This window comes from Labrus mixtus, chromosome 4 (genome assembly GCF_963584025.1).
Source record: "Labrus mixtus chromosome 4, fLabMix1.1, whole genome shotgun sequence".
Classification (NCBI taxonomy): Eukaryota; Metazoa; Chordata; class Actinopteri; order Labriformes; family Labridae; genus Labrus; species Labrus mixtus.
Window position 1 is genome coordinate 19831155 of NC_083615.1, and position 21747 is coordinate 19852901.

The following is a 21747-nucleotide window of genomic DNA, read 5'->3' on the forward strand; positions in this document are numbered from 1 at the left end:
CTTCTTTCTCATTTTCTTTATTTCATTTTTTTTGCAAAGGTACAAACAACTGTAAAATTGCATTGCCTGAAATGCGTCAGGATTGAATACAGAATGTAGGAAATATAAATAGTCGCAAAAATTGTGTCCTTCCAACAGATGGCGCTGTGACTGAATATACAGGAGATCCAGCACAGCGTCGCTCAGCTAGAGACTATACAAACCAAATGCCCGATATGAGGGGAGAGACATTTAAAGCGTTAAAAACCTTCAATGTACACACCGCTTTGAATATCCGCTTCAAAACTCTCAAACTGTGAAGATAAACTGCATATTCAACTACTCGGACAGGTTCACCTTCAACGCTACGGGGTCGACGCTTCAGATCGAGACGAGCTGCATGATGAGCTAAGTGGCGGGACGAAGAGGAGGAATGTAGTCTGACCTGTGGTTTGTTAGCCTTCATGAACGCAGCCCGAGTGAGTTTGACAGTGTGAAGGAGAACCAGCTCCCTGTGACGAGCAACGGAAACTAAAAAAAAAACTGTAATTCACGAGTTAAAGGCGCAGTTCAACATTTAAATTATCCTCTTCTCTTGATGTTTCAGAATCATGATGCGATCATGTCTGTGAGAACCATGAACAGACAGACAGCACAGGGTTAGCTTCAGTTAGCATAAGCTACTTTAGCTTAGCATAATGCTTAAAATCCAAAAAAGGTTAACCTAAGACTAATGACTGATAATAGATGGAAACAAGCTAGCACTGTCCTTCAATTATCTGGTCATTATGCTAAACTAATCCATCTTTTTTTCACTATTTGTTAGTCTTTATGCTAAGCTAAACTAGCCTTTTCCAGCAGGTTTTAGTCATTTTGCTAGGCTCAAATAGCCTTTTCAGACAGTTTTTAGCCTTCATGCTAAGTGCTAAAATAGCAGTTTCCCTTTATTAGAGGTCATTATACCCAGCTAAGCTAGCAGATTCTTCCATTATCTTGTCATACTACGACAATAAACTAGGGAAAAAGCTACTTCAGTTTGGTGTAATGACAAGAAACTGCTAGCTTGGTTTAAAGACTGGAAACACCGAAAACACTTTTTAAATTAGCATAGTGACTATATTCTGGCTGGAAATTGTTTTGAGAATTGCATACTGGCTAACAAATACTTTAAATCAGCAAAATGACAAGAAACTGGAGAAAATTGCTTGTTTAGCTTAGCATAATGTTTAAAAAAGTTGAAAAAAGCCAAATCACAGATTACAGACAAGCTAGCAGTTTCCTAAAATGTCTTGTATTTCTTGCTTAACTAGCTAACTTAGATTAATGACTGTAAAGATGGAAACAGCTAGTTTAGCTTAGCATGAAGTCCTTCAACTGTCTGAAAAGGCTTTCTGAGCTCAGCATAATGACTAAAGAACAGCTAAGCTATGCTAAGCTTAATCAGCCTTTCATCCAGTTATTTGTCATAGTGCTTGACATAAGAAGCAAAATGACTGTGACACATAATGTGGAAAGGATAGTTAAGCTTAGCATGAAGACAAAAAATACTTAAAAGCTGTTTTAGCTTAGCATAATGAAAATAAACCAGACAAACTGCTAGCTAAGCTTAGCATGACAGAAGGAAACAGAGATACTTTATGTTAGCTTGATGACTCAGAACTTGGTGGAAAAAGCTTATTTAGCTTAGCACTAAGACTGATCACGGAGAGGATACGCCGATTTAGCTTTGCATAATGACAATGCTGGTGGAGAAGGCTAGTTTAGCTTAGCATAAAGACTAATTACTGATGGAAACAGTTTAGATCAGCATAATAATGATGACAGCTTAACTTGGGGAACTGCTACCTTAGCATAAATCATGGAAACAGTGAAAAAGCTAGTTTAGCTTAGCATGAAAAAACAGGATGAAAGTTAGCATGGCTGTGTTCAAAGGTTCATGGCGACGGTTTGGTACATGTGATCTTTTTGATGACACATTTTTAAAAACAATATAATTTGTTCGATCAATTTCAACAAAAGGTTATTAAAAGTTGGCCATTTTGTTTGTTCAGATCTTGATGTAGTCATCACGTCAACCCGAGATCACGCACTGACTGTCTCACGACTTGTTTTCTTGAGATCATATTGGAAAACACAGTAGAATTAAAGGTTTGTCCACTTGGGGTTTCCGTACATGAGAGGATAGAAAACGTCAAATATAGCAGGTTAAATCCTGCAGTGACGTAGCTCTGTTCAGAGCGCCGTTTCAAGCTGTGATTTTTACCGCCGATGTTTCTCCTTCAGTCTGAATGTCATGGCGGCGTAATGTGGGGAGGAAGTGACCCCCCCCTCTGTACCGTCTTCAGAGGCGTTACAGAGGAGAGACGGGATCAGCTGAGCCAGCGGGGGAGAACAGCGCTGTGTGTGTGCATGTCTGACTGAGTTTGTATGTGGAGCTCCCGCTGTGCCGTGCTTCCACAAAGCCGAAACAATGTGACCTCACAGACTGGGACGCAGATATTACGGCGTCGTGGAATCAGTAAGAAAGTAATAAGACGTGATGACGGCTGGGCTTAGTCACGGTGCTTTTGGAGAAACGTATTCTGAAAAGGGTTAATGGTGATGTTTTGGTACTGAAACGTTCTCAAGGTTTTTTTGAAAACAGATTCAGAAGCTTCTTAAAGCGACAGCAGCTGTGAGAACCAGGAAGTTACACAAAGACGAGGAGACATGTAAACATGGACACCGTTTCATCCAAAACACTGGCTCACGGCTCCACAGGAAACATTTTTACTCATAACCTACGAGAGAATCCAGATCTGAGTTCACTGAGGCCAGGCTAGCAGGTTCCACTCGTTTCCAGTCTTTGTGCTAAGCTAATCTGCTCTGTAGAAAAGAGGATTCATCTGTATGTTGAACCGTTCCTTTAACTGTTCCTATGTGTCAGTCAGCATCCTTATCCCACAAGCCTGCAACAACTGTTCACTCACTCACACACACACACTCTCTCTCTCTCTAAACACCTTCTGTGTCGTTCATCAGAACTTTGCGTGGGGTCACATCGTTCTGATGACGACATGATGCTCGATAAAAAAAAAACATCTTCATGATTTATGATAAGTTTAAAATCTGACGGTTTGACGTGAACGTTCCAAACTCTAAAAACACGTTTAGGATCCTGCGACTTTCAGCGAGTGCAGCCGGATCAGTCCATAAATATGTGAGCTGTGAAGACACCTGTTCAGGTACGACCTGAGCAGCTCATCTCTCAGTCTGACATCACTCTGAACGTTCTTCACCTCAGGATTCATTTTTAACATCATCATGACTTTCCATAATTAAAAACAATAAATGACCAAACTCCGAGTGTCCAGGACTTCCGTTTCTGTTGCCATGGTATCAACACGTTTCGATCCTGATTGGTACTGAAGTTTAAAAATCTGGTATTGTGACAACCCTAAGAACACTTGAGGAGGACAAACTGATCAGTAGACGATGCTGCAGGAGTCAGAATGAACGGCGACCATGAACCACCTCAGAGGACGTGAGCGAGCGGGGGAGGGTGGGGGGGCAGGGGGCTCCTCATTTCAGCAGAGCCTTGTAGAGCGTCAGAGAGCGAGCCGTGGTGCGGTCCTGCTCCAGACAGAAGATGAAGTCCCTGAGGTTAACTCGTGTGATCCGCTGACGGAGCTGCTGGCGTGAGGAGGCCGGCGAGGAGGAGGAGCCTGCACCCGAGCCTGACGCCACCTGAGGGAGGAGGGGAGGGGGAGAGGGAGAGGGTTAGAGTCAGACTGGAGCTACAGTTATATCTCATTAGTCTGTTTCATTGTAGAAGCATGACGGAGAATCTGTTCACTGGACTCTTCTACAGGAGGTGGCGATGTCCCCAGGTCAGGTCAATACTTTTTTTTGTTACAGTTATTTTGCCTAAATTGGATGGGACAGCTGAAGAGAGACAGGACATGTTGGGAGGAGAGAGAGGGAGGGATGACATGCAGCAAATGATTCAGACTACAGCCTCTGTACCGCTAGGCTATCAGTGGGCCATCAGGTCAGAGACCAACATGTTGACCTGTGATGTCAGAAACCAACATGTTGACCTGTGATGTCAGAAACCAACATGTTGACCTGTGATGTCAGAAACCAACATGTTGACCTGTGAGGTCAGAAACCAACATGTTGACCTGTGAGGTCAGAAACCAACATGTTGACCTGTGATGTCAGAAACCAACATGTTGACCTGTGAGGTCAGAAACCAACATGTTGACCTGTCAGGTCAGAAACCAACATGTTGACCTGTCAGGTCAGAAACCAACATGTTGACCTGGTTAGGCGGACTCAACCTGTCCCAAGTCTGCTTCTCTATCTGAAACGGGGTACACACTAAAAGATTCCCCCGTTCCGACCCAAGTCAGCAAAGGCCCGATTATCTGATGGCTTCAAAGATTATCTTTACAGATTCTCCTGACGAGTGTTAAGAGGGATTTTGACTGATCTGCTCAGACATGTTCAATATTTTCTGTTGTGAGGGGAGAACACCAAGGACGGAGCACGCACTCTTTGAATCATCAGGTGGAATGGAACAATAGCCAAGCAAGCTGACTGAAGCAGAAAGCACAACATACATAAGCATGGCTCTCCTGCTGAGGGGTGCATGTGTGAACAACCAGATCAGGAGGATTTCAGGGGCAGTCCTCCTGCAGTCCTCCTGAGGGGTGCAGATGTGAAAACGGCTTAGGACTTCCGTTTCTGTTGCCTTGGTAACAAACATGTATCGACATCATTTTGAATTGAACTGGAAGTTTAATAAAGTTCTGGTTTGGTGACAGCTTTCGAAAGGTTTATTTGTCTGAATAATTCCAACCAACGTTGAACCAGATCTCCCTTTAATCCCTCATTGAGTCCAGACCTGCAGGACGATCACCACACCTTCCTGTCTCAGGTGTGTCTGCAGCCTGAGGACAGGTAACACCCGGGCCCTGCAGCTCTCAGACTCTGCTCCAACAGGCCCTCTTTCCCCTCTGAACACTGGGACCAAACCAGTTCACCTGACTGGGAGTTAAATTGCTATGGAGACTGACTCACTGCAGGAGACAGACTCTAGTGGACACTGGAGGAACTGCAGCTGTAAAGTTGGACATTTTAACATGGGGCTCTATGGGGAGTGACTCACTGCAGGAGACAGACTCTAGTGGACACTGGAGGAACTTGTAGTTCTCCTGTGATCTTATGAGCCTGTGTGTACAGCTCATGCTCCAGAAACAGACCCAGTGGGGCAGGGTGCACGCCCTCAAGACGGAGCAAAAGCGTGGTGCTGGTGGAACACCCCATGTGAAAATTGCGGGTTAGATTGATCTAACAGACGGGGTTCAGCTTCTGATGGAGTTTGAGGCTGTGTGTGTGTGTGTAGATGACTGAGCTGCAGCGTGTGTGTGTGTAGATAACTGAGCTGCAGCATGTGTGTGTGAGCAGAGCCTGCAGGCAGAGCTGACAGCACAGGACACAATCAGAGCATTATGAACACACACACACACACACACACACACACACACACACACACACACACACACACACACACACACACACACAGTATATGTGTCACTATAACCTTATATGTTAAACAACCTAAACACTAAAAACAGTTCCTGTGTTTGTAGTTAAGGGGTTTCTCCCACCTGACTGATGACATCATCAGTCTCCTTGTGTCATTCACCTTTAATCCACTCTGAACGTTTTCCTCCTGCAAAAAGTGAGGAGCCTCTCAGTCTGACGGGCCCTCGGGTGGCTGCAGTACGCCCTTTAGCTCCCGTCTGCAGGCCTGATCTGGCTTCAGATAGTCCCACCCTCCCCAGTCCCACCCTCCCCCGCTCCCCCCCCACCACCGCCTCCCTCCCCCAGCACCCCGGGGCTGCAGCCTGTCATGAATACACGCTAGCAACGCCGCAGCTTTGTTCTCCTCCTGCGAGAGAGGAACAACAAATAACCTGAAACTCCTTTCAGCAGCTCGGGTCAGCAGGTTTCACATTCAGGATGTAAGGAACGTTCAGCACCTCATTGTTAGGGTCATCAACATGTTTTAGACGCTCGTACCTCATGTTTGATATCATCTGTTATTTTAATGATCAAAGCTGGAGAGAGCGAGGGTCGCTCCTCTCTAAACTAATGTAGAGTCAATCCCCCTCTAGTCACTCCCCTCCAGCTTTGCCTGCTCGTCCATTGGTTGCCAAACTATCTGTGGACTAGAGACAGTGTGCAGAAGTTTATCTGCAACTGATGACCCAACATCGGGTGTCTAGGACTTCGATTTCTGTTGCCATGGAATCAAAATCATCTGATTTTTACTCGAGCAGTATCAAAGTTATATTCTGAAACGATGACAGCCGGGTTCATGCAGCTGCATCACTGACATCAGGCCAGCACATAGCTCACATTTCCCAGAGTTCATTGCCCCCTGTCGGCGCTTCATCAACTCCCCCTTAAATGTTGGATTTCTCTGCAGGCCGCCCCCACCCCATCACTCCACTCTTTGTCTGGGTGTGCTGGGGGGCGAGCCTCAGGCGGGATGTGTGTGGCGAGAGAGAGAGAGCATGTGGGTGAGGGCGGGGCAAAGCACGAGGCAGGAAGCTCCCCCAGGCTGTGAAACCTCCCCCCTCCCTCCCCTCTAACACCCTGCCCCGGGCTCATTTCTGCAGAGCTGAATCTATGGCTGCACCCCCAGGGGCAGAGAGGGGGGGCAGATAGGAGGGGGGGGGGAGTCACACCCATAACAAAGCTGCAGGCGGACACTGACCCCCTTCACTCAACTGTGGTCACAGTCAGAGTGATGGAAAAGGTCACACACGCACTCACACACACACACAGTCTCTCTCGTGTCCACAGAGCGCTCCGCTCGCCTGTTTTCAGCACTATGTAACTTTGGCAGGAGGCCGAGGTCATCTGGTGAGAAGTGCGTACGTCTTTACGGGTTGAGTCTTGCCGCCCGTCGCCATGACTACTGTCTCTGGAGTTAAATGTAGTCACACCTCCTCCAGACCCTTTCATGATGTAATCGTCAAGATTTTAAATCCTAAATATCAAACATGTTTGATATTAACCGAGGCGTCCCCGACCATCTCCAAGCTGATCTGGGACGTTAAGATCTTTATACGACTCACACTGCGAGATAATCGGTTCCAAACCGCCTCGAGACGGGAACAACACCAAGATCCTCAAATCATCCCAATAATCTGCAGTCTGAGCCAGGATTCAGGAAGTGGCCGCTCCTTCATCAAAGGGACATGAGCATGGGAACATGTAGAGTCAATCCCCCCTGAGTGTGTGTTTGATCTCTCACCTCTGTGCCAGCCGTCGACCCCCCCGGTGAGTCCATTTTGCGTTTCTTGCGCGGCCCGATGGCGGCGAGCGCTGTGAGGTTGGCGTCTCGTTGTCTCATCTGAGCCAGCTCCTGCTGTTGCATCTAAAGAGGAAAAACACAAATTAAAGTTCCTGACATACTTTTAATGCTAACCGCTGACTTCACCAGATTCACAGATCTCATCATCAATCAGACGGGGATCGCTGATTGGTTCAGAGACGCTCAGGTGATGTGAAGCAGAGCAGGTGAACAAGTAAATGAGGCGGAGCTGAAACAGTGCTTGTACCTCTTTAGCCTTCTGCTTCAGGCGAGCCTGCTCGGGATCTTCTTGTCTCGCTCGACTCTGCAAGAGAAACAAACACATTGACACGTTTACCTGAGAAGCTTTGAACACCTGACGGCTGCTCACAGGTGTGAGGTGTACTGCAGAAAATTCATCATAAAATCTTTTTTAGTATAATGATCGATGGTGAACACAGTGATCCGTATTTATAAGTGTGTGTGTGTGTGTGTGTACCTTGGCAGCCTTCAGCAGGATCTCTCTCTCCTGCTCGTCTTTCCTCTGTTTCTCCATCCGCTCCAACTGCTCAAAGAAACGCAGCTGAGAGCGAACGTCCGACGTCGGCTCGTGATGCTCTTCATCCTGAGGAAGAGGAGGAGAAAGAAGAAGACGAAGAGGAGGAGGAGGAGAAAGAAGAAGAGGAAGAGGAGGGGGAGGAGGAAGAGAAGGAGGAGGAGGAAGAGGAGAGAGGAGAAGAGGAGGAGGAGAAGCATGCAAAGTAAGAGAAGAAAGAAGAGCAGGAGTGGGAGGAGGAGGAGAAAGAAAACAAGGTGGAGAAAGAGGATGTGGAAGAGAAGGAGGATGTGGTTGAGGAGAAGGAGGAAGAAAAACAGAGTTTAGAGATGAAAGAGAACAAGACGAAGACATGGAGAATCGAGTATGTGTGTGTGTGTGTGTGTGTGTGCGCGCGTGTTTGTGTGTCCTTGCCTTGCCCCCGTCCGCTCGGTGCTGAGCGACGGCTGAAACCTTCTCAAGCAGCGAGCGCAGTCTGGACTGGGTGGCATGGGAGATGAAGTTAACCACCTCCAGGGGAACCTCGCTCACACCGAGCTTCTTAGCTGAGAGAGACACACACACACACAAAAAGTGAAAACCTGTTCACCAAATCCACTTCCTGTTCTAAACCCTGACCTCTGACATTTCATCAGGTCATCGTGTCATGTGCAGTGATAGGTGAGCGTACCTGTGTCCAGGATGCGCCGGTGCAGCAGGCCGGTGGGCAGGAAGGACTCGTCTTTACACGACCTGATCTTTGTCCCTACCAGCTCAGAGCTGGTTGCTAGGATACGGGCGTTTTCCTCGTTAAGGTTGACGCCAGCCATGGACGCCACATCGTTGATGTCATCGTCATCTCTGAGGAAAGCAAAAAACAAAAACAATGATTTATTTAAATTTAGATACAAACATGAACACAGAACCAGAAATGTGAGTGTGCACACACACTTCAGGACCTCTGCTCACACACTGCTGTGATGTCACACACAGAGAGAGAGCACCCTGTACTGTAGACATGCTGCCCCCTCCTGGCTGACCTGTGTACTGCAGGTTTAGGTTTTAAAGCATCCGACACTCATCAGTGATGTTTGTCTTTAAGTTGAACTTTACATCTCTAATCTTCATGAATTATTATGAGATGATTTCTTGTTTTCCCCACATGTCCTGTTGCAGGATGAGTCAAAAGAGTTTTCACACCTTTAGTTTGTTTGCTCAGGTCTGAATCATGGACCAAGTTTCATATATACCTCACTACATATTATTAAGGTGAGGCTCTGAGTCATGAAAAACAGACTAATGTATGTAAAGTTAGGCATTAAACACCCCCATAGAGCTGGAATGGAATGATCCTCCGGCTCGACTCTGAGACTGGCAGTCGACTGAGGCTCTGACGGACGAATCGTTGAAGATTACATGATTTAGGGTCACTCCTAATATGAGCTAAAAAGTAAGGCCCCAAAAACTGAACCCTGTGGAACCCCATCTGCAAGTTTGGACAGATGACCGGGTTGAGCGTATTCGGAGACACTACTCTCTACATTCAGATCAGATCTAAAACAAGATATTGCATCATTTGACAAATTCAAAAAGTTTATTTAAAAAGGCCTTTTTGGCTCACCGTATTAAAAAATACTTCTCCTACAACACTGCCTTCATCCAGTGACTGATTTATAGTTTCTAGAGACGCACTGTTCAGGGCTGGTACAGATGTTTGTTTCATGACTTCTTGTGGTGTCAGACTCCCACAATGCACCATGTTCTCTCATGTTTGACATGAAAACAAGTCAGAGTTCGTCCAACGGGTCACTTCCTCTGCCCAATAAAAAAACTTCTCCTCTGAATCAGTAGTTAGGTGTTCTAGATGTCAGCATTCAATTGATTGACACAACAAATAAACATCAGCTACCGGCATTGGATCATGACAAATTATTTGACAATGTTTGTCAACAGGACTGATATCGGCTTATGATGTTGAACCGGTGCATCAGCAAATGGACTTGAGCTTGTATATTTCTTTAAACATTCACACTGATGGTAGAGGCTGCTGAGTAAAGAGTCCATCAGAAGTATCTTATCCCTGTCACACACATTCATACGACGCTGACGAAGCAAATTGGGGTTAAGTGTCTTGCCCAAGGACACAGTAACTTATTCTACGTGTAAAATATCCCAAATTTATCCGAGCTAAAACAAAAGCTGCAGAAATGTTAGAAAGGTCACCTGAAAGTCCCGCCCCCAGGGTCACTCAGCTTCCTCTGATTGGCCTGAGCTGCAAGGTTAACAGGACTTTTTCCGATGATAGTTGTAGGTCCTCTAACGAGATTCCCTGCAGAGAGAAAAACGTCAAACGGGATCAGATATGTTTCATCTAGGATTAGGGTTCATCTGTCTGATCACCTGATGCTGCTGGACTCACCTTGAGGTCTGATACTTTGACTGAAGACGACAGGTGAGCGGGTCTGAACGCTCTGAGCACCTGCTCTGTTCACAGCCTGCACGTCCACAGACGACACAACATTTCATTAAAATTAAATAAAGTTAATTTTTATCTGTTTTCTGTGTATTAAACTTGAACAGGTCTCCAGTCCTGAGTGTTTGCAGAGTGAGAGGACTCGTACCAGAGTGTTGGTGAGCGGCGGGTTCAGTCTGACTGTGCTGCTGGCCGGGCTGATGGGTAGGCGTGGTCTGATGGCGGTTGTGGTGACGGAGCCGGGGGCAGCAAGGGGGGGCACTGATGTGCTCGGGGTCACCAGGGACTGCTGACTGCTGAGCAGAGACTGACGGAGAGCAGGGAGACTTTTCTGTGGATTACAAAACAGAAAGAATTTGAATAAAGTTATATCAAATACTCAGTTAAAAATATATTATATTTATGAATGAGCAAAATATATTAGAGCAAAAGAATACAAATTATCTTAGTATGAACATTAAACAAAGTGCTAACAGTAGACGTAGCGCTAACAGTAGAGACAGCGCTAACAGTAGAGACAGCGCTAACAGTAGAGATAGCGCTAACAGTAGATGTAGCCCTAATAGTAGACGTAACGCTAACAGTAGCTGAGTGGTTGTAGTAGCGTTTGTACCTTGAGGAAGGGGATGAGGTAGGGCTGTGGGGAGGACTTGAGCTCAGCCTGCAGCCGAGTGGTGAACTCCTCAGGCTCGATCTTTGCATCCTGTAAACACAGACACCAGTTAGACCCCAAGCTGGGCATTAGTAACTCCCCTGTAACAGTAAGACCCAAGTTAGACCTACATTAGACTGCAGTTACTGCCATGTAAGACCTCAGTTTGACCCCAGTTTCACCGCAGTTAGACATGATTCCCTGTCCGGTTAAATTCAAGTTAGTACCCAGGTAGAGATGTTTCACTCTCCAGTTACACTCCAGTTTGACCCCAGTTAGACAGTAGTTACCCTCCTGTAAACATAGATACATTCAAGTAAGACCCCATTTTGACCCCAGTTTGACAGCAGTAACCCTCCTGTAAACACAGACACCAGTTACACTCCAGTTTGACCCCAGTTAGGCCCATGGTAGACTCACATTCGGCATGATTCACCCTCCAGTTCCTATACAGTCAGAGCTAGGTATAGGGCGACTGGTACTAGTGTGAGTGCGCCCTAAGACCCCGGTTAGACCTCTTTGACCCAAGATTATACCAGGATAGACTTCAATTATATTCCAGTAAAATGCCCATTAGACTCCAATTCAATATCAGTTAGACTCCAGTCAAGCCCTTGTTTGACACCAGTTAGACCCCAGTGAAAAATGATAATGCTCCCATTAGACCAAGTTACAATTTGGGAAGATGCCAATTAGACCCCAGTTTAGACCCCAGTTAAGATCCCAGTTTTGGCCCCCTTAGACCCCAGTACAGACTCCTATGAATGAAGCAGCTCACCAGCAGGTCCTGCACCAGGGCCTTCACATTCTTGGAGGTATCTGGGGAGGGCGAGTTGTGGGATGCCAGCTTGATGAGCGTGGCGAGGAAGTTCTTGCATTTCTTCACGTTTTCTTGCATTTCCTGTTTGTAACGACACAATCAGTCAGTCAGGTGCTCACACAGGTGTCATGTTACATTCCTCACGTCCATCTTGTGTCACAGTTAGAAATATAAATATAAATAAAATGTAAATTTGACCCAACCTGTGACACCACTGTGACTCTGTTAGCTGGCGTGGTGGTAGTGGTGGGCGGCGTGCTGGTATGGGGGGTAGTGGGGACTCCGGCTGGTTTGGCCGTAGGCGTCCCGCCTGCTGTGATCACGGTCTGGGCCTTCTGAGGGGGGGTCATCTTCACCGACACCGCAGCACCGCCAGGAGCCACCGTGATGGCCTTCTGAGAAACGACAAACATCATCAAGGAGAGAAACCACCGCCAAGCATGGAAACGTTTCATTAAATGTCCAATTAAAACAGTTTATTTATTAAACCAACAGCTTGATGGAGTTCACGTTTGTTTTCTTTGAGTCTGATCTGTTTTTATGTTGATGCTGTTCATCAGTCCTACATTCGCTCTGAGGATGAGGAACAGCTGGCTGCCCCAGCAGTGCTGATATCTGCTCTGTCCCTGATTGGATATGTGTGTGTTTGTGTGTGAAGGTATCACTCACCTGAACTGTGTTGGTGGAGGGAGAATGAACCATTCTGGTCTGAGCAGGGGTAGCTAAACGGACTGTCTGAGGAACCTGCAGACAACAAAGAAAAAAAATTATGATTTAAACAGGCTGGAGCAGGTAAACAGGCTGTAACGTGTGCAGCAAGCAAACAGACTGTAACGTGTGCAGCAGGTAAACAGGCTGTAACGTGTGCAGCAGGTAAACAGGCTGTAACGTCTGCAGCAGGTAAACAGGCTGTAACGTGTGCAGCAGGTAAACAGGCTGTAACGTGTGCAGCAGGTAAACAGACTGTAACGTGTGCAGCAGGTAAGACACCTTGTACCCACTTTCTCCAGGCGGCCTCCTGCTGCTGTAAATGCTCTCTACTCATTAGGAACAATTGAAAAAAAGACGCTGGGCATTCAGAATAAACGCCAGGCGGACTCAAGTATGTAGAGTTCATGAGGGTGTAGATTCAACACTGAATTGTGAACACGGCCGAAGTGTGTGACATTGTTACAGAAAGGATCCCTACAGAGAGAGACCACAAAGATCTGTCACATCACTCTCTACAAACACACACTACACTAAGAAAAACAGAACTTTTACCTCACAGGACTCAGCAGCTGCTGGTCTACCTCTGCCTCCATCAGGTAGTTTGAGTATTTTGAATCAATCATCATATTTATCTAACAACTAAAAACTAACTGGATGAGGCAGCAGCTGACCTGAGTTCATGATGGTAAATCAGCTGTTTTGTTAATGAGTTCCGGCTGAAGATTTCACAATAACCTTTAAAGGCTTCTGTTCAGACACAAAAGACCAAAACAACCAGTCCCAAACATGAGGAAGACCAGATCCAGCAGTTATTAAAGATTCAGCTGCGTCACACATCTACATCTCAGCGTTATAATCTGTGTGACCAGGAGGACGGCCGCTGACCTTTGACCCTCCGACACTTAAATGGCTACATTGTGAAGAGAAGCTCACGGCTCAGACGGGGATCAGACTCACCGTGGAGGCGGTGGAAACTCGGATGGTGGCTGCGGCGGTTGGCGTGGCTGGTCTCTGTGTGATATTGCCGACCGTCTGGCTCTGCTGCGTCTTTGCCTGAGCCTGAGCCAGGACCTGCTGAGGGACCATCACCAGCTGACCGGTCTCGGTCCGGACCAGAACCATACCTTAGGAGGAGACAGTTGTCATAGTCTGATGACCAGCTGCAGAGCTCAGATCAGCTGTTTTTATTCTATCTTTAAAGTTATTTTAAGGATCGATGGGATCAAAAGTACTAAAGCGTTAAAAAGATTTCTTTCTCTGCAATTTTTATAATGAAAAATAATAAAATATATGTGTGTCTAAGACTTCTATTTGTGTTGTTGTGGTGTCAAATAGATATCATGTTCTGTGTCTCTCACCTGGCGGCATGGAGAACCCGGGGGGCAGCTGGATGGTGGTCTGCTGCTGAGGCCGGACCGCAATCTGGGGCTGAGGGGCCGCCGCTCTGGTGGGTGTAGCCACCAGCCCAGGCCTCTGTTGCTGGACGGAGGTGGCCCCCACAGCTACGCCTGGTGGTCTTACCAAGGCCACAGTGGGCGGGGCCACCCCATTCACGGTGGTCTTCATGCCCCCGGGAGCCGGACTGGGCCCTGTCTGGGTCTGACTGACGGGGGACTGAGCGGTGAGAGGGGGGGTGCTGGTCAGGATGACGGAGCTCCCGGAGGTGGGCTGGGTGGGCAGCAGTACCTTGGTGTGCAGAGGGGCCGTGCTGTGGTTCAGGACCTGAGGCGAGGGTGCACCCGGGACCACCAGTGGGGCTCCTTTGGGGTCCACTCCATTCTGGGTCACTGGGCCAGTGTGTCTCTGCAGGGGTCCACCAGGGGTCACCGCTGAGGTCTGAGGTCAGAAGAGATCATTTAAGATCAAACAAGTTAAAGATAGAGTCGTCAGCGTTCGCCTTCAAAATAAAATACAGACTTAAAGGAAAGCTGTTTTTACTTAAAGATAGTCAGTTTCCTGTCTCCTTCAAAATAAAATACAGACTTCTCCTGAAGTGACACTGCTCCATCGTCCCTCCTGGGCCTCCATACATGTGTGGTGGTGACTGTGGCCGTTTCCGAATAGTCACAGTTCAGTAGGCAGTACGTACTTTTCAGTATGGAGTTTCAGTATACTAAACTTTCGTGGTCATTCAGTATGCATTTTTTGTGTCCACCTCAGTATACTGAACATTTCAGTATACTAACTTCCGGGTTTCATGCAGTATGGATCGGATGCGTGCTTTCAGGAAATGAATTGTATTTTACCCACAATGCTGTGCGAAATTAAACATTTCACACTTCACGTCCGCCTCCAAATCAAAACAAACGAGCGTGGATTAATTGAATCAATTTTTAATCTAGAGTTAAAGTCCGGACTGAAATCACTACTTTTAATTAACAACAGAAAATATAACAAATATATACATTATTACCTTTTTACAACCTTTCCCCCTCTATTTAAATAATGATTTCACTATTTAAATGCGTCTTTATTGGTTTATTTTACTTTATATTCTGTATATTACTGTCTTTCATTTGTACTTTCCTTTATGTACTGTATTTAATATTCAATTTATTTAATCTGTCTTTTACTTGATTTACATTGTGATATTGTTTTTTGTTTACCTGACTGTATATGAGCATTACTCCTCTTGAATAAAGCTAAACAAAAAAACAAACAAAAGAAAAACGGGTGAATGTGGCCGGTTCGGGAAACGTAAATGACGTAACTTCCATACTGAATGAATCAGATGAAGTAGGAACAAATATCTGCCTACTGAATAGTAGGTACTAACAGTATACAGCACAGATAGTAGGTACTGCCTACTGACAGATTGAGTATGTACTTGGCAATTCAGATACAGCCCGTGTGTGATGTAAGTGCCACCAGCCTGTAGTGGTTGAAGTCCTTTGGGTGGGAAGTCTTCGGTGCACCACACAAGATGTCTTCTAAAGCTGTGGTACTCTACCTGGTTTCAGACTCATGTTGAACATGTATAACCCCAAATATCTGCCTACTGTGCGCGCCTACTGAACAGTAGGTACTAAACAGTATACAGCACAGATAGTAGGTACTGCCTGTTGACTACTGGCAGATTGAGTATGTACTTGGCATTTCGGATGCAGCCTGTGTCTGCAGAGACTCTGTCCTCTGACTGGATTTTACTGTTCTGCTTTGTTCTGGTTGACTCGGGACGTTTCTGGGCGGAGCTGGTGTGTTTCCTCCAGCCAATGAGAGCGCAGCAGGTGAGTTTAGGAGTTCAGTGATTGGACGCTATTCAAACTGGTGAATATGACGGACGTGGACGTAGCAGCAAAGAAGAGAAAATATAATCACAGTGAGGAGAAACACCAAGGGGATAAAGCTCGTTCTAAAACGAGGGTGAACCTTGTGTTGTCTTTTACCCGTGGACGTGGAGTTGGTCTGCTTCCTGTTGGACAGGCAGGTGACAAACACCAGCGGTTAGCTTGTGCTAGCGTGCGTTAGCTTGCAGTGTAGCTACAAGCAGTAAACGTACACACTACTTCCTGCGATCAACCAATCATTTGATGTTTGAAGTCGTGCACAGGAACGTGATGCTGCAGGATGGGTGGGTGTGGTCTCATGATGCATTCAGGTGCTGCTCTGATGGTTCCAGTTTCAGAGTCTGGGAGTCGTTCTTCAGACTTCAGCGTGTTCACGTGTTGTCAGTTCTAAAGGCTGAATGTTGTAACAACAACAACAACAAACAGCGTGGACGCTACGACGAAGAAGATGTGTGAATAACTCTGTTGTGAGTTATATTTGAGACAAAAGCTGATGCGAAATATGAGAATTGATTTTAAGTATTTTATCGTAAATCACTTTGTGACCTCGCTCGGTGAGCGGTGCTCTACCAAATTAACATCTTTCACATGTGATGACGAATATGACGTCTGGTCAAGTCGGGCACCTCATTCTTTCCCGAGTATCCGGGTTGTTGTTCGGACCTGAGCAGGCGTTCATGAGCATTTTATAACTCAGACAACTAAGTGTCCAACAACACGTCGGAGGCGGAGGGCGTGCAAGGGGAGGGTCCCAATTTCATGGTCATGCAACAAACATTTCTACTGACTCCAACTTTAAGGTAAGTTAAAATTCGATATGTAAAGTTAAGTTAACCATCCAGACAGTAGCTAGCTACTTTCCCGGTTTACAATCGCTTAGCGACTCTTGCTGATGATGGATCTGAGTGCGTGCTCGTCCGCTGCTCTAACCCGTGGCGAGCACAGTCCACATCCTATCTGAAAGGCCCTTGTCTATCTCATGGTTGGCTGAGACTGTGTTTTTTTTTGTTTTTTTTTTGGGGGGGGGGGGCATGTGAGTTCTGTTCATGGGGCCCAGACATCCTGCAGACGGCCCTGCTCCTTATCACTAAATAAAGCATGTTTGTCCACTTCAGGCTTCCGTACCACAGAAAACAAATGAAGACATGAAACCAGTAGCTCTTTATAAACATGTGACACATACTCAGGGGATATTGGGGGGGGGGGGGGGGGGGGGGGTGTTCTGTGAGAGAGGACGGAGAGACAGACCTGTGGGTGTCCGGGGAACCCGGGCTGTGAGGCCATGGGGGCGATGATCGTGGACCCCCCGGGACTGACAGTGCTGATAACAGACCCGCTCCCGACCGCTGGGGGGGCTGCGGGGGAGTTCACCAACTTCACAGCTCCGGGGCTGCCGTTCAAACTTTGTACTCCGGGAGACGCGGTCCGGATCGCCTCCCCCGGGGGGCCGGTGGTGGTGCTCGGACCCTGGACCGCCGCTCGGGGGAAGCTAGCAGCCCCGGACTGAGTGCTCAAAGTTCCGGGTCCCGGTGCGGGGGGGACGGTCGGTGAAGCTCCGACTGTCTGAGGAGCAACTGCGGCGGGAGTCACGGCCCCGGCGGACACAGAGGAGGTAGAGGAGGTGAGAGGTTTACCGGAAAGCGACTCATTAGCGCCCTGTTCTCCGGTTAACCCCGCTTTCTGATGCCCTTGTTGCGGCTCCACAGACCCCGGTGGCTCGCGCACTTTTCCTGAGAAGTGTGTAACCGGCGGCGGAGCTGCGTCCCGTTTCCCGTCGGAATAAGACGCCCCGGGTGCCTTTCGGTCGCCCAGCTGTGATTCCAGAGAGCCAACTAGGTCGCTAACTGCTTTCTCATCCACCTCATTGAAGAGCATGTCCTCCAGTGGGTCGGAGGCTCCCGCCATCTTTGATGTTACACCGTTGTGCAAATCGTATTTTAGAATGTACGCATGCGCGGAGGATCCGTGTTGTTTTGGAGCATAGCACTAGAAGAAGTAGATTTCCCAGCGAGCCGATGGACTGCACAGGTGAGAGCTAGAGGTGAAACTCTCTGTAAACACTCGTTTCAGCTGGAGTGAATATAGAGTCTATTTCACTGTGAGATTTTAACTTTTATTAGATCTTTTTTTATTATTCTTAGAGCTTATAATGTAATACTCACTTATTTCTGCTAATACTTTATACATCTTCACAAACACAACTTTAATCACAGGCTTGTTTATTTGAACATTTATTTTTTATTTTTTGAAAAATATAACAAAAAACAAGCAACCCACATAAAAAACACACACACACACAAACCCAAAACAAAACAGACCAAAACAAAAAAGTGACACACCCATAATTAACCATGATTTAATTTCAGTTTTTGCAACCAAAATAGTGTTTCCATACATCCCCTATTCATTATATATTTTACTAAATTAAGATATCACCAATTTCCCTTGCCAACCTGTATCTTAACATCCTCCATCATGTGTTGCCATGGAAACCATCTGTCAAGGAATTTTGCATTTTGCGGTCTTATTTTAAAAGTTATCTTTTCCATTATGTAAATTCCTTTGACAACTAATTTCCAAGACTCGTGGGTTGGGGGGTCTCTCTTAAGCCAGTTCAATGTTATTGCCTTCTTGGCTGCTACGATAAGTATATGTAATAAATACATCTTATTTCTGCTTTTCATGGTTTCTGGGACAGCCCCGAGGATGGCCAGTAGAGGGACCCTTGGTAGGTGGAGGTTAAATATTCCGTCTAGAGAATCAAAAATCTGTCTCCAAAAGTTTTCTAGGAGAGGACAGTACCAAAATATATGAGCAAAGTTAGCAGATTCTTCTCCACAATTCCTCCAACATAAACTTGATTGACTGGGGTCTATTTCTGAAAGGATGTAGGGTGTTCTGAAAAATCTGTTCACTATTTTCCACTGGAATTCTCTCCATATGTTTGCATTAGTAACTTCATGAATTTCTGAGGAAATTTTCACCCATGCCTCTCCACTAATTTCCAATTTCAACTCCCCCTCCCATTTATTTTTTACGTGAAAGTTGTTTTCCTGTTTCATACCTGATAATGCTTTATATAGCCGGGAAACAGGTCTCTTTAAGTGTTTTGTTTCTTGAATTTTGATTAGGTATTGTTCAATTAGGGAGCCACCTTTCTGCAGGTTGGTTCGTTGGACCTCCCTCCATGCAAAAAGAGTTGTTTTTGACTATCTACCCAGAAATTCTTCCATTGTTTTACTTTCAGAGAATGGAATGTTTGCCAGTGGTATTTGAATACATGTGGACTTCTCAATATTAAGCCACCTTGTATCCACACTGTCTGAAATCCAGACGGTCAGAGTTCTTAATTGGCAGGCCAACCAATAGTGCCTGAGATGAGAAAGTTCCCACCCTCCTTGTAGTTTGGACAGCTGTAAAACTTTATATCTGACGCGTGGGCACCTTCCCTGCCAAACAAACCTTGAAATGAGGCGATCTACAATTGTAAACATATTTTTTGGTGGTATAAGAGGCAGGGTTGAAAATAGAAATAACAGCCGAGGTAAAACATTCATCTTAATAGTTTCTATTCTACCTGAGAGAGTAAGGGGAAACACCATCCATCTTTTAAGGTCTGCTGAATTTTTTTCAATTAGTTTTTTATAATTTAAATCATATAGTTTATCTAAATTCTGTGATATAGTGGTGCCTAGATATGTTATACCTTCTTTGGGCCATTTAAAGGAGAATGATGTTTTCATTTGGTCTGTGATAAGCGAATTCAGCGCTATAGCTTCTGTTTTGTTAACGTTAACTTTATATCCTGAAAGACTACTGAATTTAGCTAAACAATTCATCAGTCTCGGGATGGAGTTTATAGGGTCTGATATGTACATTAGAACGTCGTCGGCATATAATGAGATTTTATGATTTCATTGCAAATTTCTATCCCTTTAACTAATTTACTATCTCTTATCACCTGTGCCGGTGGTTCAATTGATAGAGCAAATAGGAGCGGTGATAATGGGCACCCTTGACATGTTCCTCTATCTAAAAGAAAAGGCTGAGACATATGCCCATTGACTCTGACGATACTTTAGGGGGCCTTGTACAGCAGCTTTATCCACCTGGTGAAATTAGGACCAAATCCAAATGTATCTATGGTTTTAAATAAAAAAGGGCCAGGAAACACGGTCAAATGCCTTTTCTGCGTCCACTGCCAGTATCATGCATGGTTCTGGATAGTTTACACTGTGCTCTATAACATTAAGCAGTCTTCGAATGTTATCAGGTAAATGGCGACCCACTATATAGCCTGTCTGATCTGGGTGTATTACAGAATTTATTACAGATTTCACTCTCTTCGCTAGTATTGATGTTAACACTTTAATTTAATAATGCAATTGGCCTGTAGGATGCACAATATGTAGGATCTTTCTGTTGTTTAGGTATTACTGAGACTATCGCCTCCCTCCAGGCCAATGGCAACTCACCTTTCTCAAATGCAACAGCATACGCTCTCTCAAGCATTGGACTAATGATGTCAATAAAAACTTTGTAAAATTCATTTGTGAATCCATCTGTACCCGGACTTTTGTTATTTTTTAGATTTCTAATTGCGTCTTTGATTTCATCTTCTGTTATGGGCTGTCTATAAACTCAGATGAGACGGAATCTATTTTGGGAAGTTTTAAGTCTTTTAGATAGAAATTCATATTTTCTAAATTACTTTCATTATTTTGATCAGAATTCAACTCTCTATAAAATTTAGCAAAAGCCTCTGAAATTTCATTCGGTTTGTACAGAAAGTGTCTATCAGGGCTATTACTTTGAATTTTTTGAACTGTTGTGAGGTTACATTGTTTTCTAACCTGAAATGCCAGGAGGTGGCTAGCTCTGTTTCAGTTTTCATAATATTTTTGTTTAGAAAATCTTAAACTTCTTTCAATTTTTTCTGTAAGAAGATTCAATCCTAGAGTATGTGGCGTGAGGGTGGGAATAAAATGTATACTCCCTATTCCTTGAATGTAGATTTCTCCAAATATCTATAAAGCCAAGCTCCTCACAACTATTTTTAAGAGCCCTACTCATTGTCGTCTGACTTTGATTTGAAGTAGAACTTTTATCTAGAAATGGGTCATATATGCTATTGAAATCTCCTCCCATCAGTAAGATCCCTTGCGATTTCTCTACCACTAGATCAAATATAGTTTTAATAAACTGTGGGCTATTTTCATTAGGGACATACACATTTAACATTGACACCCAAACTCCATTTACAGTTCCAGTAAAGTTCAAAACCTATCTACCCTCTTGGTCCTTAAATGAAGAGTCACAATTGAATTGGACTGATCTGTGTATAAAGATTGCTACCCCCCTTCTTCGTCCAGATATATGAGAGGAATAAAAAATTAGTTTTAGTTAGTTAGTTAGTTTTTCATGCTTATTGTCAGATAGATGTGTCTCTTGTCGGTAGGCAATTTTACAATTCAGTTGTTTCAATTTGAACAGTTTTTAATAAGGTGATGCAATAACATGACAAACTTAATGAGTGACATAAAGATAAAACAAGAGCAAGAATCCTGCTGTGATCCACTTCCAGACCACTGAGGAGTAGCACTTCAATCGTATCACTTGATGATTTTACCTTCCTCAATTCACTATCTTTTGGTAGGGATGGAGGTCATCAGTTCTTGGCCAGTCCTCAATCCCGACCCCATCTCTTTTAGCATATTGATGTTTTGTATTATTATAGGCTCTGAAGCGGGGTCAGAGAGAAACCACTTCTTTATGTCCAGTACACACAGACACATGTCTCTTTATTGTGGGATGTATTTGTTTATGAACTGGATCAAATGTTTGGAAGAGATGAACTGAGATGAAGTCGATTTACTTATGTTTGTTTATATCGGTGTACTGTGCCTTGTGTTTTTTTTTGGGGGGGGGGGCTGGGTTTG

The 21747-nt window shown here is 45.2% G+C and overlaps 1 protein-coding gene across 1 annotated transcript; it reads right to left on the reverse strand.

Annotated features, from left to right (window-relative positions):
- Position 1: 1 nt before the first annotated feature.
- Positions 2-17720, reverse strand: LOC132973032 (transcription initiation factor TFIID subunit 4-like). The gene is made up of 16 exons (XM_061036231.1): positions 17057-17720; positions 13880-14357; positions 13479-13645; positions 12480-12554; positions 12014-12205; positions 11769-11891; positions 10952-11041; positions 10487-10669; positions 10285-10360; positions 10089-10194; positions 8557-8726; positions 8301-8431; positions 7830-7955; positions 7599-7655; positions 7292-7414; positions 2-3705 (listed from the first exon to the last, which is right to left on the reverse strand). The coding sequence occupies exons 1-16, from the start codon at positions 17711-17713 to the stop codon at positions 3541-3543; spliced, it is 2919 nt and encodes a 972-aa protein (XP_060892214.1). The 5' UTR covers positions 17714-17720; the 3' UTR covers positions 2-3540.
- Positions 17721-21747: the final 4027 nt, after the last annotated feature.